This window comes from Lepisosteus platostomus, chromosome 4 (assembly GCF_059453375.1).
Source record: "Lepisosteus platostomus isolate fLepPlt1 chromosome 4, fLepPlt1.hap1, whole genome shotgun sequence".
NCBI classification, from domain to species: Eukaryota; Metazoa; Chordata; class Actinopteri; order Semionotiformes; family Lepisosteidae; genus Lepisosteus; species Lepisosteus platostomus.
In genome coordinates, this window is record NC_142614.1 from 68,353,642 (window position 1) to 68,367,522 (window position 13,881).

At 40.6% G+C, this 13,881-nt stretch overlaps 2 protein-coding genes across 4 annotated transcripts; both read right to left on the reverse strand.

Moving 5' to 3' along the window:
- LOC148673681 (flavin reductase (NADPH)-like) lies at positions 1 to 5,118 on the reverse strand. Of its 2 annotated transcripts, XM_088630433.1 has the most exons (5): positions 4,961 to 5,118; positions 3,810 to 3,958; positions 1,534 to 1,735; positions 1,192 to 1,356; positions 1 to 875 (listed from the first exon to the last, which is right to left on the reverse strand). In XM_088630433.1, exons 2-5 carry the CDS (start codon positions 3,942 to 3,944, stop codon positions 718 to 720), a joined length of 660 nt encoding a protein of 219 aa, XP_088486559.1. In that variant the 5' UTR covers positions 3,945 to 3,958; positions 4,961 to 5,118; the 3' UTR covers positions 1 to 717. The 2 variants fall into 2 exon arrangements, with proteins under 2 accessions (XP_088486559.1, XP_088486560.1); XM_088630434.1 differs by lacking the exon at positions 4,961 to 5,118 and having other exon boundaries at positions 3,810 to 3,974.
- A 3,557-nt stretch (positions 5,119 to 8,675) lies between these two features.
- On the reverse strand, positions 8,676 to 12,701 carry LOC148673682 (flavin reductase (NADPH)-like). Of its 2 annotated transcripts, none has more exons than XM_088630435.1 (5): positions 12,561 to 12,701; positions 11,389 to 11,537; positions 10,361 to 10,562; positions 10,019 to 10,183; positions 8,676 to 9,702 (listed from the first exon to the last, which is right to left on the reverse strand). In XM_088630435.1, exons 2-5 carry the CDS (start codon positions 11,521 to 11,523, stop codon positions 9,545 to 9,547), a joined length of 660 nt encoding a protein of 219 aa, XP_088486561.1. In that variant the 5' UTR covers positions 11,524 to 11,537; positions 12,561 to 12,701; the 3' UTR covers positions 8,676 to 9,544. The 2 variants fall into 2 exon arrangements, with proteins under 2 accessions (XP_088486561.1, XP_088486562.1); XM_088630436.1 differs by having other exon boundaries at positions 11,389 to 11,553; positions 12,561 to 12,653.
- Between the last annotated feature and the right edge of the window lie 1,180 nt (positions 12,702 to 13,881).

Sequence of the window (13,881 nt, forward strand, 5' to 3'; positions counted from 1 at the left end):
TCACTTTTTCCATTTTCTTTTATTAAGGCTAATACAGCAGGCAATGCCTACAAATATAATGTTGCTGCATTAAATCTGTTACATTTTAAAAATTATAGAAAACATATGGGTGTGGTACAGTATATATTTCAGACTGTAGGCAGAAAAAAGCAATGTTGTACTAAACATCATGGACGCCTAACTAGTTATCAGATTAAGCATGAGACTCATCTTTTATCTTTTATGTAAAGGGTCGCTCCTTTACAGCCTCCAGTCAGACAGTTACTGCAAAGCCTGTTATCCCTTGCATCCTATCAGTTAACTGATGGATTAAAATACTTTGGCATAGCTTTGGTGTTCATGCAAGACAAGATGTAAAATTATATTCAAGCAATACTATTACAAGTTGTTAAACATCAACATACATTCAGATTCTTGACTTTTAAACCGTGTATATGCCACTATAATTAATACTTTAATAACTTAACAATTATTGGTTTGAATTGTTTTAAGGCTTCTTCTGTTGTCTAGTCCAATATCAGTGCTGAAACGTGCTGAAATGTTTTTTCCTAGCCTAAAGCCACCAAAGAGATAGAAATATATGAAGTTTAAATGACGTTAAAATCCAGAAGTATTTTTTCTGGGAAGAATTTCCAATAGAATACAATCCAGACGGCTGTGGTGTTCATGAGGGATATTCACATGACTCCCATGATTCACTCCCTATGTAACTCCTGTTCATTTGGTCGTCATGGCCACCCCTTTCCTGACCCACGCATTGCTGTTGAGCAGCGAGAGCATGAATCGGGCGACATCCGCCCGGGAGACGGAGCTTTCCAGTGTGCCCTCACTGGGGGTCGGTACGAAGTATCCTTCGTGTGTCAGGAACTCCTTTGCTGGAAGGTCACAAGGGACGTGTCACAGTGAGCAAGCCACCAAAAATGTTTATAACCTGCAGGCCTTCACTAGTGGGTACCTCTTGTGCACTAAGGATGACTGATATTAACTGATATAAACTACAGAGAAGACAACAAGGGCACCCAATTCAAGCAGTCAATCCTTATGGGCATTATAAAGCTACATTACAAAAAAACCTACACTAATTAAAACACTTCCAAAGCAGGCCTTTTGATTAACTCATACCGAATTTTCTAGCATCTCTCTTTCAGCATAGGCGATTCATGGGCAGACATGAAAGCTCAGCTGTCTCACCTGTAACTGGCCCATTTGTCAAGCCCGGAGGTCTCACCACAGTCCAGTTGATATCTTCCGTCTTGGACAGAAACGTTTCCATCTCGTACATATTGTTCAGCAAGGTGCGGATCATCGGCAGGAGGAAAAAGCGCACCACGTAGCCTGCGTTTGTGCCAGAGTTAGCTACAACAAACAAAACAAATCCAGTGTAGAGTGAATACAGACAGGCTTAAGCTGGACAACAGCGCAAAGTGGAATACGTCTGGGTTTCTCATAACTAGGCCGGTTCGTAACATTCTCAACAAGGTCAAAATAGTAGATACTGCTGTTACAGGGACCGAGTGACACAGATGCACTTACGCTCAGAGTACCAAGACGACATTGCAATTATTCGGTTTACTTTTTCCTGCTTCATGGCAGTCACTGTAGCTTTCATAGAATCTGTAAATCCAGAAACAGAAGAGAAGACCGAGACAGGAAAGCCAAGGCAGGAAATGACAGCATCTTGCCCCTTGAAGTGAGGAGAGAGACTGTCCTCTGAGAAGATATTTCCCTCGACGACCTGAAACAAAATAGATACATTGGAAACAGGGAAAATCTTGGGAGCCCGGAGAATGCCTCCACCAGATCGGAAACAACCGGGCTCCGTTTCTTAACACTGAGGCACATTTTCATTGGTTCCAGAAGAAAATCTGTTTTGCAAAGTATAAGATGTGGTCCAATTAACAGAAATGCAATTAAAAAGACGCACGCTGTCGGCATGTCACGAGGTGTAAAGGGCTAATTGGTGGATAGGATATTCCAGAAATCCTCAGTTCCGCAACAGTGAAGCTTTTTGTTCACTGCACAGAGTGTCATTTACATTCATGACACTACAGCTGCCAGTAGAAACGAAAGCATTTCAAAGAATCCAGTGTCTGCTATTGAGCCATAACAGCTGAGTGAGTCAGGTTCTCAGCATACTTCAGTTTCCAGTAAAAGTATGACATCACACGATGTGAAAGCTCTCTGTGGATACGCCTCTATAATAACATGGAACCAAAGCCAGATTCACTTAATGTGTGGTTGGCTGACATTTAGCCACTTTGAAAATGCAACAAGATAAAATTTCCAGCTTTTTTATGAAAAGTGTTTCAGTTCACTCTGATAGTACTATTTGCACTAAGAAATGGCAATCTGTAGGCACTAACATAAGTACAATAATAGAAATAATAAGAATACAATAAGAAAATTCTGATGATTTCTTAACTTTTTATTTATTGATGAAACGGTTTACAAGTAAATTATATATAGACTATCTAGCTTTTGATTTAATCTTTTCTCTAAGCTTACATTTGCCCTTTCTTTAAAGCATTTACATTGTCCCAATGTTTTTCTACATTTGGTCATAGTAGAAAAACAGAAATCAGTAGTCTTCATAGAAATATTACTCCATTTCATAAATAAAATAAAAATAAAATTTGGTCTTAATAAAGGACAAATTTACCCAGGTAAACCACTATTTGCTAAACCTCTCTGATAGCAATTTGAGAGAAAAAGTTATCTTTCCATTATATCTCATTCACAATTTCAATCCCAATTCACAATTCAGATGCTGGAGGTCCTTTAATAAGGCGTTAATTGCTTTGTTACTTGAAAAAATATTAGTGTATATGCAGGTATAGTATCTGTCATTCTCCTGTTTTTTTTTTTCATCAGGAAGTACTGGGTTAACATTCAGACAAGAACTTTTGAACTGAAATATCAATTGCAAAAACGACTTTTAAAAATGTGCTTAAATTTATATAAGTTTATATCCCATGAAGGATTTTCAAATGCAGTAAAAGTGGGTTTTTTTGGCACAGGCTGCTCAATCAGCACTAAGACACCTCATGTGGGTAGCTGTGTCAGCATGCATAGTCTGCAAAGGAACAAGTAATAGGTTTATTCCATGCTGAAAAGAGAAGAAAGAAAACACAATGTTTCGGCCGTGGAGCCTTCTTCAGGTGTGTGAAGAAGGCTCCACAGCCGAAACGTGTTTTCTTTCTTCTCTTTTCAGCATGGAATAAACCTATTACTTGTTCCACTAAGACACTTCTTTGTGATTTAATTTCTACTGTATTTATCCACAAATGCTCAGACTCCTCAACAGCACTGTTTTGACCTTATCTTGTGCGAATCACTCACACATGCTTTAATATTCAGATCACAATGCAGACACAACAAACCACTCTAATAGCATTAACAATTAGGAACTGTTTAAAATACAAAGGTTCATAAGTATGTAAAACATTTCATATTTAAGGATGTGTTAGGCATACCACCTGTCTTGCTAGATAATATCCTCAAGTGTACGAAATAACAAGATAGTTTCCATGATATAGCTATTTAACATACAGTATATAACATACTGTACGTTCGGACTCAAACTCCAGTACCGGCATTTTTAGTTTGAAACAATGCTTTTTACTGATTCATATAGTGTAGCAAACCTTTAATTACATTCTACTCATCCTTACAAGGAAAAGTGCACCAGTGCTTACAGGTGACACAACAGAATTCTACTGTAGATGTAAGTACTGTATAGCTACCCGCTGTCCGATTAATTAGCTAATTGACTAATTAAGCGTTAATTCTCATATGTCTTACTGGGTTACCTTCAGGTTCTGGTGTTCCACTGTGAGCTTGGTCAGATTCCTGACGATAGCAGTGACTGTATGGCCCTGCTGCAGAGCCTGTGTCACCAGCTGCTGCCCAGTTTGTCCTGTGGCGCCCAGTACAGCCAACCTCATCTTTGATGTCCAAGCTGGAGAAAGTGAATACTGATTTATTTTTCAAGCAGTCTTAGATTCGCTCGTTATCAATTTTTTAAAAAAAATCTACAGCCCCTTCCTATTTCATTGTTGACTTTTGAATACATTCTCAGTACGTGCGTCATAATGAAATGCTGCTCTCAAGCTGAAACAAATTTCATTTAAACCAGAGACAAAAACTCTTATTCAAACTACAGACTTCATACAACGCTAACTAAGTAAAAGATTCAGAGATAGAAGAAAGGGTACATATAGAATTTAGGGCACAAAGCATCTAAATACTTACGTCCGTTGGATGTTGAAACAGGTAGTGTTGATGTGTCCACGTTTTCTCAACACAACCAATTCTAAAGCGTGATTAAAATACTTATAATACTTATTAAGAACATTAGCTGTCGTTCTTGTTGGAGTTCATCTAAAAATGGATTAAATCTTTCTCTGCATACATTTCTCATTACAAATGTCAGTAGTTATAGATTTAGAAGCTGGTGTTTGGTAACGAAAAAGACTTTCAGATCTTTTCACTTCCGTTTTCGTTTTAGCGATGTGGGCTTTCTGACTTGACAGCATCGCATTCATTTCAATATCGCCCTCGTTTCCGTGCCAACAACAATATTTAAACGTTTTAGGTTTTATATTAGATTAATATACCCATTCACAAGAGAAGTGTCACTACAGCGGACAATAATGATGATGCAACTGAATACATGTCATATTGTAGATTCGAGCAATACAAGACAAAGGAGTGGCTTGGAAAAAAACATGTTTTAAATTTTAAGAGCTGAATCGACATTTCAAACATGATATTTAAACCATTTTTCACATATAGCTACAAGTAAGCAAATACACATGCGATCTTCTGATATGTAAATTGGCTTTATGTAACGTGGGTGAATAATATAACTTCGCGTACAGTACGTCTCCCAGCTACTGTAGGTACAAAAGTGCCCTCCGTATAAAACCGTAAACCGACCGCAAAAGCGAGGGGTACTTACTGTAAGTTCTGCGATTGAAAAGAGCACCACAGCTGCTCAGCCACCTCAAGGACACAAATATGCAGCGCGTTGGAGAGCGGTTATGAAAGCATATCTGGTAGATGCGCTGTACAGCTTACGTTCTCCAGACACTGCCCACTTCATTTGCGTAAGACACCAAGCGTTATGCAAAAAGTAACGTCGGAAAGCCCCTGGTCATGTTTTGTGTAACACGTTTATTAATAGTACATGACTAGTAGAAAACAAATTGGGGTACACGGCGCTTCGATGAAAAATTACAAGTGTATTGCTACACGACAGAGGGCACCAAGAGGGAAATTATATATACGCACAGGACTCAATGCCAAGGTCTCAACAGGGCAGACAGAACCGTGATGGTATCCTAGCCAACGCCCCAGCAGTCTGACTTACACACCCACATCTAAAGGCTGTTATTAATACAGAACTATTACAGAGAACCTTTACAGCTGTCATGTGTTCGGGATGGTGCATTGTAATATGGAAAAGCTATGAATATATCAGGTGTAGGCAGGTTTTGTCAACCTGGACCAGGTTCCTGTAGGTCTACATTAAGCAGTATTTGCCTGGTGTTTCAGCCTTGAACTCTGTCTAAATCTTCCCTGAATTTCTGTTGTTTGTCCAGTGTTTGCTATGCCACCTATGTTGGTATTACCTGCAAATGTGACTAACTACACCAGGGTCCAAAACATGGATATCTCAAAGGGCAGTGGTCCTAACAGAGATCTCTGTGGGAGCCTACTAATTATATATTATAGGTATATTACCTGTAAAGCGCTTTGAGTGGAGTGTCCAGAAAAGCGCTATATAAGTGTAAGCAATTATTATTATTATTATTATTATTATTATTATTATTATTATTATTATTATTATATCACCCCAGTTTGAGCCTTGGCCCTTTATCGGCTCTCTTTAATTTCTATTTTTAGAGAATTCCCAATTTCAATAATAATAATAATAATAATAATAATAATAATAATAATAATAATTCCTTACACTTATATAGTGCTTTTCTGGACACTCCACCTAAAGCACTTTACAGGTAATGGGGACTCTCCTCCACCAATGTGCAGCCCCACCTGGATTATGCGATGGCAGCCATAGTGCGCCAGAACACCGCACATCGGCTATCAGTGGGGAGGAGAACAGAGTGATGAAGCCAGTTCATGGATGGGTATTAGGAGGCCATGAGTGATAAAGGCCAGGGGGAACTGTGGCCAGGAAGCTGGGGTAACACCCCTACTCTTTTCAAGAAACACCCTGGAACTTTTAATGACCACAGTCAGGACCTCACGTAGGACAGTGCCTGTCACGATTATAGTCCCCCCTCCTTAAGGGTGCTCCAGCCCTTTCACTCAAGACTTTATTCTGTGCACCTGTTTCCCATTCCCAGCCCACCTTAAAAGCCAGGCGCTGACGCTCATCCGGGCTCTGCATCTGATTTCCATATCATGCGAGTCCGGGACCTGGAAGCGCCTGGTCCCGTTAAGGTTTTAATCTCGGTTCCTGTTCCCCGTCCGCCGGTTCCGACCCGGCCTTCGTGGTTTTTAATTCCTTCTTCTGATGGATCTCCTGGTTTTGGACTTACCCTTGCGTTTTGGATTTTCCCTAAGGACTACTCTCTCGGATTGTTCGCCTCGGCCACACCTCCCCCGTGCACCAGCGCACCTTGGACACGCCCCCTTGTCTTCAGCCCCGTTTTCCTGCATGACGTTTCCCTAGTGTTTCCCCACTCCGTCGGACTATGTCGTCCGCATAGGGTCCGGAAAGAACTGTTCATTACAGTGCCTTTTTACAGTATAGTGTCCCCATTACTCTCCTGGGGCATGAGGACCCACACAGACCACAGGGTGAGCGGCTCCCTACGGGCTCCACTAACACCTCTTCCAGCAGCAACCTTAGCTCTCCCGTTAGGTCTTCAATCCAGGTACTGGCCAGGCTCACACCTACGGAGCTTCACTGGGTTGCCAGTTGTGAGTTGCAAGGTGACATACTGGGGCTGGTGGCCACTTTCAATCCAAGCACACATATTACTATGAATGCCTACATCCTGCAAATTGAGAATTAATATTTTATGAGGAACTTCATCAAAAGTCTTCTTAAAATTAAAATGTATAGTGTATACTCCTGTCCTTTCTGATACTCCTTTAAAGACTTCTATCATGTTAGTTAAGCAAGACCTATCTTTTCAAAGACAATGCTCTTATTTCTTGTTCTCCTTGTGCTCGTGTGGGTTTCCTCAGGTGCTCCATTTTCTCCCCACAGTCCAGAGACACACTGGTAGGCAAGCTGGCTTCTGGAAAAATGTGCCCTGCTGTGAGTGGGTGCCCCGTGATGGATAGGCTCTGGGAACCCCCAAAGCCGCGTATTAGATAAAGCCGTCAGAAAAATGGATGGATGATCCTCTAGTTTAGTTCCAATATTGTTTCCAAGACCTAACAAAAGTAACAGGAATCAGACCTAGAGAGCTGTAATTACTTGATTCTTTTTTCAGCTCTCTTGTGGATTAGTGCCAGTGCCTGTATCTAGAAGTAGCTCGAAAGAGCTGGGCGAATGGCCTGTGATTGTCACCTCTTGTTTCATTGGGTACAATTGGTAGAATACCATCAGCCCCTGGAGATGTACCTGTTGCATTTCTGCCTCTTCTGTGCCCATATAATTTAATAAAGAACTTTTGCCCTTTTACAGCCTGAAGCATGCTGTTCCAATTCTTTCTTACAAGAAATATCCATCCATTTTCTAACTGCTTAATCTTAGTCTTTTCCCTCATGAGCGCATTCGACCCCCGGACGCTGGAGCATCTGAAAAGAAAGTTTAAATAGTAGCAAAAAATCACTCATCCTAAAGCTGACTTGGGCACGAAAATTCAGAACTGAGCATAAAAATTGTCTAGGTAGTGAGAGAATGCTAACCCTAACCCTAGCTGGGGTTTCAAACGAACAGTTCCACAATCAATATCTGAAGCCCTCCAGTCATTGGTTGTGGCAAAACCATTGATGAAAGCTCTTCTATAATGTTTGGTTACAACTTTTGATCTGACCGACTCAGTTTTGGTATACAAATACGAAGAGGTGCACTGTGCCATTCCAGGCACCAAAAAGTCTCAGAAAAAAAAAATTTAGACAAAAGCAAAAAATCACTGGGAACTGCAGGAATAATATTTATCTGTATGTTTCCTTATAGAAAGTCTTAAAAATGCAACAATCTTTGCTGCTACTGTACATTGTTTTTTTTAGTGACCTACATACGTGTGTCATTATCTTTCTTGAAATGTGAAAGTTAAGTCTTTATGCCTGGTTTAACGTCAGAAAGTTGTGGGAAATTAGGAATCGGAGGAGGTCATCTCATTTGATTGGTCATTAAAACCTTTCTCATCCAGCTTTCTTAAAGGATCCCAGGGACTCGTCTTTACCAGTGCGTCTGGGTAACTTGACCATCTTAGTTTGCTTCTACCGCATCTTTCTTGCAATGACTTGAAAGGCCTCCCCAGATCTGCAATAGTACACTAACCAGCTCAACATATTGAACTGGAAATGTAATGAAGAAATCATGCATTGATCTTTCCCAATAACCATTTGATGATGATGATGATAGATACTTTATTGATCCCGTGAGGGAAATTGCAGAAATTGCATTTAATCCCAGTAGAGAACACGTGGACGAAAATCAAAGGAACATCAAAGTAAAAACAATAAAGTCACTTTTTCCATTTTCTTTTATTAAGGCTAATACAGCAGGCAATGCCTACCTGTAATAACAAATATAATGTTTCTACATTGAATCTGTTACATTTAAAAATGATAGAATTATAGAAAATATGTAGGTATGGTACAGTATATATTTCAGACTGTAGGCAGAAAAAAGCAATGTTGTACTAAACATCATGGCATCCACTAACTAGTAAACTAACTAGTAAACGAACTAGTTATCAGATTAAGCATGAGACTCATCTTTTATCTATTGATCTATAATGCGTATCTCTGCATTTCAAATGAGTGCTCTGTTAGAATAAGGCTTTACTTTCTAATTAAGGGTCGCTCCTTTACAGCCTCCAGTCAGACAGTTACTGCAAAGCCTGTTATCCCTTGCATCCTATCAGTTAACTGATGGATTAAAATACGTTGGGATAGCTTTGGTGTTCATGCAAGACAAGATGTAACATTATATTCAAGCAATACTATTACAAGTTGTTAAACATCAACAATACATTCAGACTTTTAAACCGTGTATATGCCACTATAATTAATACAATAATTATTGATTTGATTTGTTTTAAGGCTTCTTCTGTTGTCTAGTCCAATATCAGTGCTGAAACATACTGAAATGTTTTTTCCTAGCCTAAAGCCACCAAAGGGATAGAAATATATGAACTTTAAATCACGTTTTAATCCAGGACTATAGCAAAAATTAGAGTATTTTTTCTGGGAAAAATTTCCAATAGAATACAATCCAGACGGCCGTGGTGTGCATGAGGGATATTGACATGACTCCCATGATTCACTCCCTATGTAACTCCCGCTCCGCTTCCCAGCCGCGCGAGCTCCTTCGAGGGAGGCCAGGAGCAGTTCACTTGGTCGTCATGGACACCCCTTTCCTGGCCCACGCGCTGCTGTTGAGCAGCGAGAGCATGAATCGGGCGACGTCCGCCCGGGAGATGGAGGTTTCCAGTCTGCCCTCACTGGGGTACGGTACGAAGTATCCTTCGTGCGTCAGGAACTCCTTTGCTGGAAGGTCACAAGGGACGTGTCACAGTGAGCAAGCCACCAAAAATGTTTATAACCTGCAGGCCTTCACTACTGGGTACCTCTTGTGCACTAAGGATGACTGATATTTACTGATATAAACTACAGAGAAGACTACAAGGGCACCCAATTCAAGCAGTCAATCCTTATGGGCATTATAAAGCTACATTACAAAAAAACCTACACTAATTAAAACACTTCCAAAGCAGGCCTTTTGATTAACTCATACCGAATTTTCTAGCATCCCTCTTTCAGCATAGGCGATTCATTGGCAGACATGAAAGCTCAGCTGTCTTACCTGTAGCTGGCTCATTCGTCAAGCCCGAAGGTCTCACCACAGTCCAGTTGATATCCTCCGTCTTGGACAGAACCGTTTCCATCTCGTACATATTGTTCATCAAGCTGCGGATCATCGGCAGGATAAGAAAGCGCACCATGTAGCCTGCGTTTGTGCTAGAGTTAGCTACAACAAACAAAACAAATCCAGTGTAGAGTGAATACAGACAGCCTTTAGCTGGACAACAGCGCAAAGTGGAATAAGTCTGGGTTTCTCATAACTAGGCCGGTTTGTAGCATACTCAACAAGGTCAAAATAGTAGATACTGCTGTTACAGGGACTGAGTGACACAGATGCACTTACGCTCAGAGAACCAAGACGACATTGCAATTATTCGGTTCACTTTTGCCTGCTTCATGGCATTCACTGTAGCTTTCATAGAATCTGAAAATCCAGAAACAGAAGTGAAGACCGAGAGACGAAAGCCAAGGCAGGAAATGACAGCATCTTGCCCCTTGAAGTGAGGAGAGAGACTGTCCTCTGAGAAGATATTTCCCTCGACGACCTGAAACAAAATAGATACATTGGAAACAGGGAAAATCTTGGGAGCCCGGAGAATGCCTCCACCAGATCGGAAACAACCGGGCTCCGTTTCTTAACACTGAGGCACATTTTCATTGGTTCCAGAAGAAAATCTGTTTTGCAAAGTATAAGATGTGGTCCAATTAACAGAAATGCAATTAAAAAGACGCACGCTGTCGGCATGTCACGAGGTGTAAAGGGCTCTTTTCAGCGTGGAATAAACCTATTACTTGTTCCACTAAGACACTTCTTTGTGATTTAATTTCTACTGTATTTATCCACAAATGCTCAGACTCCTCAACAGCACTGTTTTGACCTTATCTTGTGCAAATCACTCACACATGCTTTAATATTCAGATCACAATGCAGACACAACAAACCACTCTAATAGCATTAACAATTAGGAACTGTTTAAAATACAAAGGTTCATAAGTATGTAAAACATTTCATATTTAAGGATGTGTTAGGCATACCGCCTGTCTTGCTAGATAATATCCTCAAGTGTACGAAATATCAAGATACTTTCCATGATCCAGCTATTTAACATACAGTATATAACATACTGTACGTTCGGACTCAAACTCCAGTACAGGCATTTTTAGTTTGAAACAATGCTTTTTACACATTCATATAGTGTAGCAAACCTTTAATTACATTCTACTCATCCTTACAAGGAAAAGTGCAGCAGTGCTTACAGGTGACACAACAGAATTCTACTGTAGGTGCAAGTACTGTATAGCTACCCGCTGTCCGATCAATTAGCAAATTGACTAATTAAGTGTTAATTCTCCTATGTCTTACTGGGTTACCTTCAGGTTCTGGTGTTCCACTGTGAGCTTGCTTGGATTCCTGACAATAGCAGTGACTGTATGGCCCTGCTGCAGAGCCTGTGTCACCACCTGCTGCCCAGTTTGTCCTGTGGCGCCCAGAACAACCAACCTCATCTTTGATGTCCAAGCTGGAGAAAGTGAATACTGGTTTATTTTTCAAGCAGTCTTAAACTCACTGGGCACTTTAAAAAAAAAAAAAACATCTACAGCCCCTTCCTATTTCATTGTTGACTTTTGAATACATTCTCAGTACATGCGTCATAATGCCATGCTGCTCTCAAGCTGAAACAAATTTCATTTAAACCAGAGACAAAAACTCTTATTCAAACTACAGACTTCATACAACGCTAACTAAGTAAAAGATTCAGAGATAGAAAGGGTACATATAGAATTTAGGGCACAAAGCATCTAAATACTTACACCCGTTGGATGTTGAAACAAGTAGTGTTGATGTGTCCACGTTTTGTCAACACAACCAATTTTAAAGCGTGATACTTATATCACTTATTTAAAACATTAGCTGTTGTTCTTGTTGGAGTTCATCTCAAAAATGAATTAAATCTTTCTCTGCATAAAGTTCTCATTACAAATGTCAGTAGTTATAGATTTAGAAGCTGGTGTTTGGTAACAAAGAAGACTTTCAGATCTCTTCTCTTCTGTCTTCATTTCAGCGATGTGGGCTTGCTGGTTAAGAGTGGTAGCTACAGATGTTTCTGACTTGACAGCATCGTAGTCATTTCAATATCGCCCTCAAATTCCGTACCAACAACATTTTTTAAACGTTTTAGGTTTTATATTTGATTAATATACCCATTCACAAGAGAAGTGTCACTACAACAGACAATAATGATGATGCTACTGAATACATGTCATATTGTAGATTCAAGCAATACAAAACAATGGAGTGGCTTGGAAAAAATGTTTTAAATTTTAAGAGCTGAATCGACATTTCAAACATAATATTTAAACCATTTTTCACATATAGCTACAAGTAAGCAACTACAAATGTGATCTTCTAATATGTCAATTGGCTTTATGTTACGTGGGTGAATAATGTTACTTCATGTACAGTACATCTCCCAGCTACTGTAGGTACAAAAGTGCCCTCCATATAAAACCGTAAACCGATTGCAAAAGCGAGGGGTACTTACTGTAAGTTCTGCGATTGAAAAGAGCACCACAGCTGCTCAGCCACCTCAAGGACACAAATATGCAGCGCGTTGAAGAGCACTTATGAAAGGATGTCTGGAAGATGCGCTGACCAGCTTAAGTTCTCCAGACACTGCCCACTTCATTTGCCTAAGACATTTGCACAATGAAAATCTATGTAACGTCTGAAAGCCCCTGGTCATGTTTTGTGTAACACGTTTATGAATAGTAGATAACTAGTAGCAAACAAATTGGGGTACACGGCGCTTCGATGAAAAATTACAAGTGTTTTGCTACACTACACAGGGAACCAAGAGGAAAATTATACTGTAACACCACAGGTTTCACATGGGCACCCTCATCTGCTGCCACATCAGATCAGCCTCCCAACCATCAGGGACTTGAACCCGGGCCTCCAGCATTTCACAACAGGGACCCAGCCTCTTGAGCCAAAGGGAGATCTCTCTTTAGCTCAAGCAGCTGGGTCCCTGTTGAGGGGTCCCTGTTGAGGTCCCTGCTGGGTCCCTCTGTCTAAGTCTTCCCTGAATTCCCTTTGTTGTTTGTCCAGTGTTTGCTATGCCACCTATGTTGGTATTACCTGCAAATGTGACTCTCTACATTCATATTTTATGAGGAACTTTTATGAGGACCTACCTTTTCGAAGACCCGGTCTTATTTCTATAAAGACCATCCTCTTGTGGGCCGCACAATGTGGCATCACTTGGGCCCTGGGTTCAGTTCCTTTCTGCATGGTGTTTGCATGTTCTCCTTGTGCTCGTGTGGGTTTCCTCAGGTGCTCCATTTTCTCCCCACAGTCCAGAGACACACTGGTAGGCAAGCTGGCTTCTGGAAAAATGTGCCCTGCTGTGAGTGGGTGCCCCGTGATGGATAGGCTCTGGGAACCCCCAAAGCCGCGTATTAGATAAAGCCGTCAGAAAAATGGATGGATGATCCTCTAGTTTAGTTCCAATATTGTTTCCAAGACCTAACAAAAGTAACAGGAATCAGACCTAGAGAGCTGTAATTACTTGATTCTTTTTTCGGCTCTCTTGTGGATTAGTGCCAGTGCCTGTATCTAGAAGTAGCTCGAAAGAGCTGGGCGAATGGCCTGTGATTGTCACCTCTTGTTTCATTGGGTACAATTGGTAGAATACCATCAGCCCCTGGAGATGTACCTGTTGCATTTCTGCCTCTTCTGTGCCCATATAATTTAATAAAGAACTTTTGCCCTTTTACAGCCTGGAGCATGCTGTTCCAATTCTTTCTTACAAGAAATATCCATCCATTTTCTAACCGCTTAATCTTAATCTCATAAACATTGCT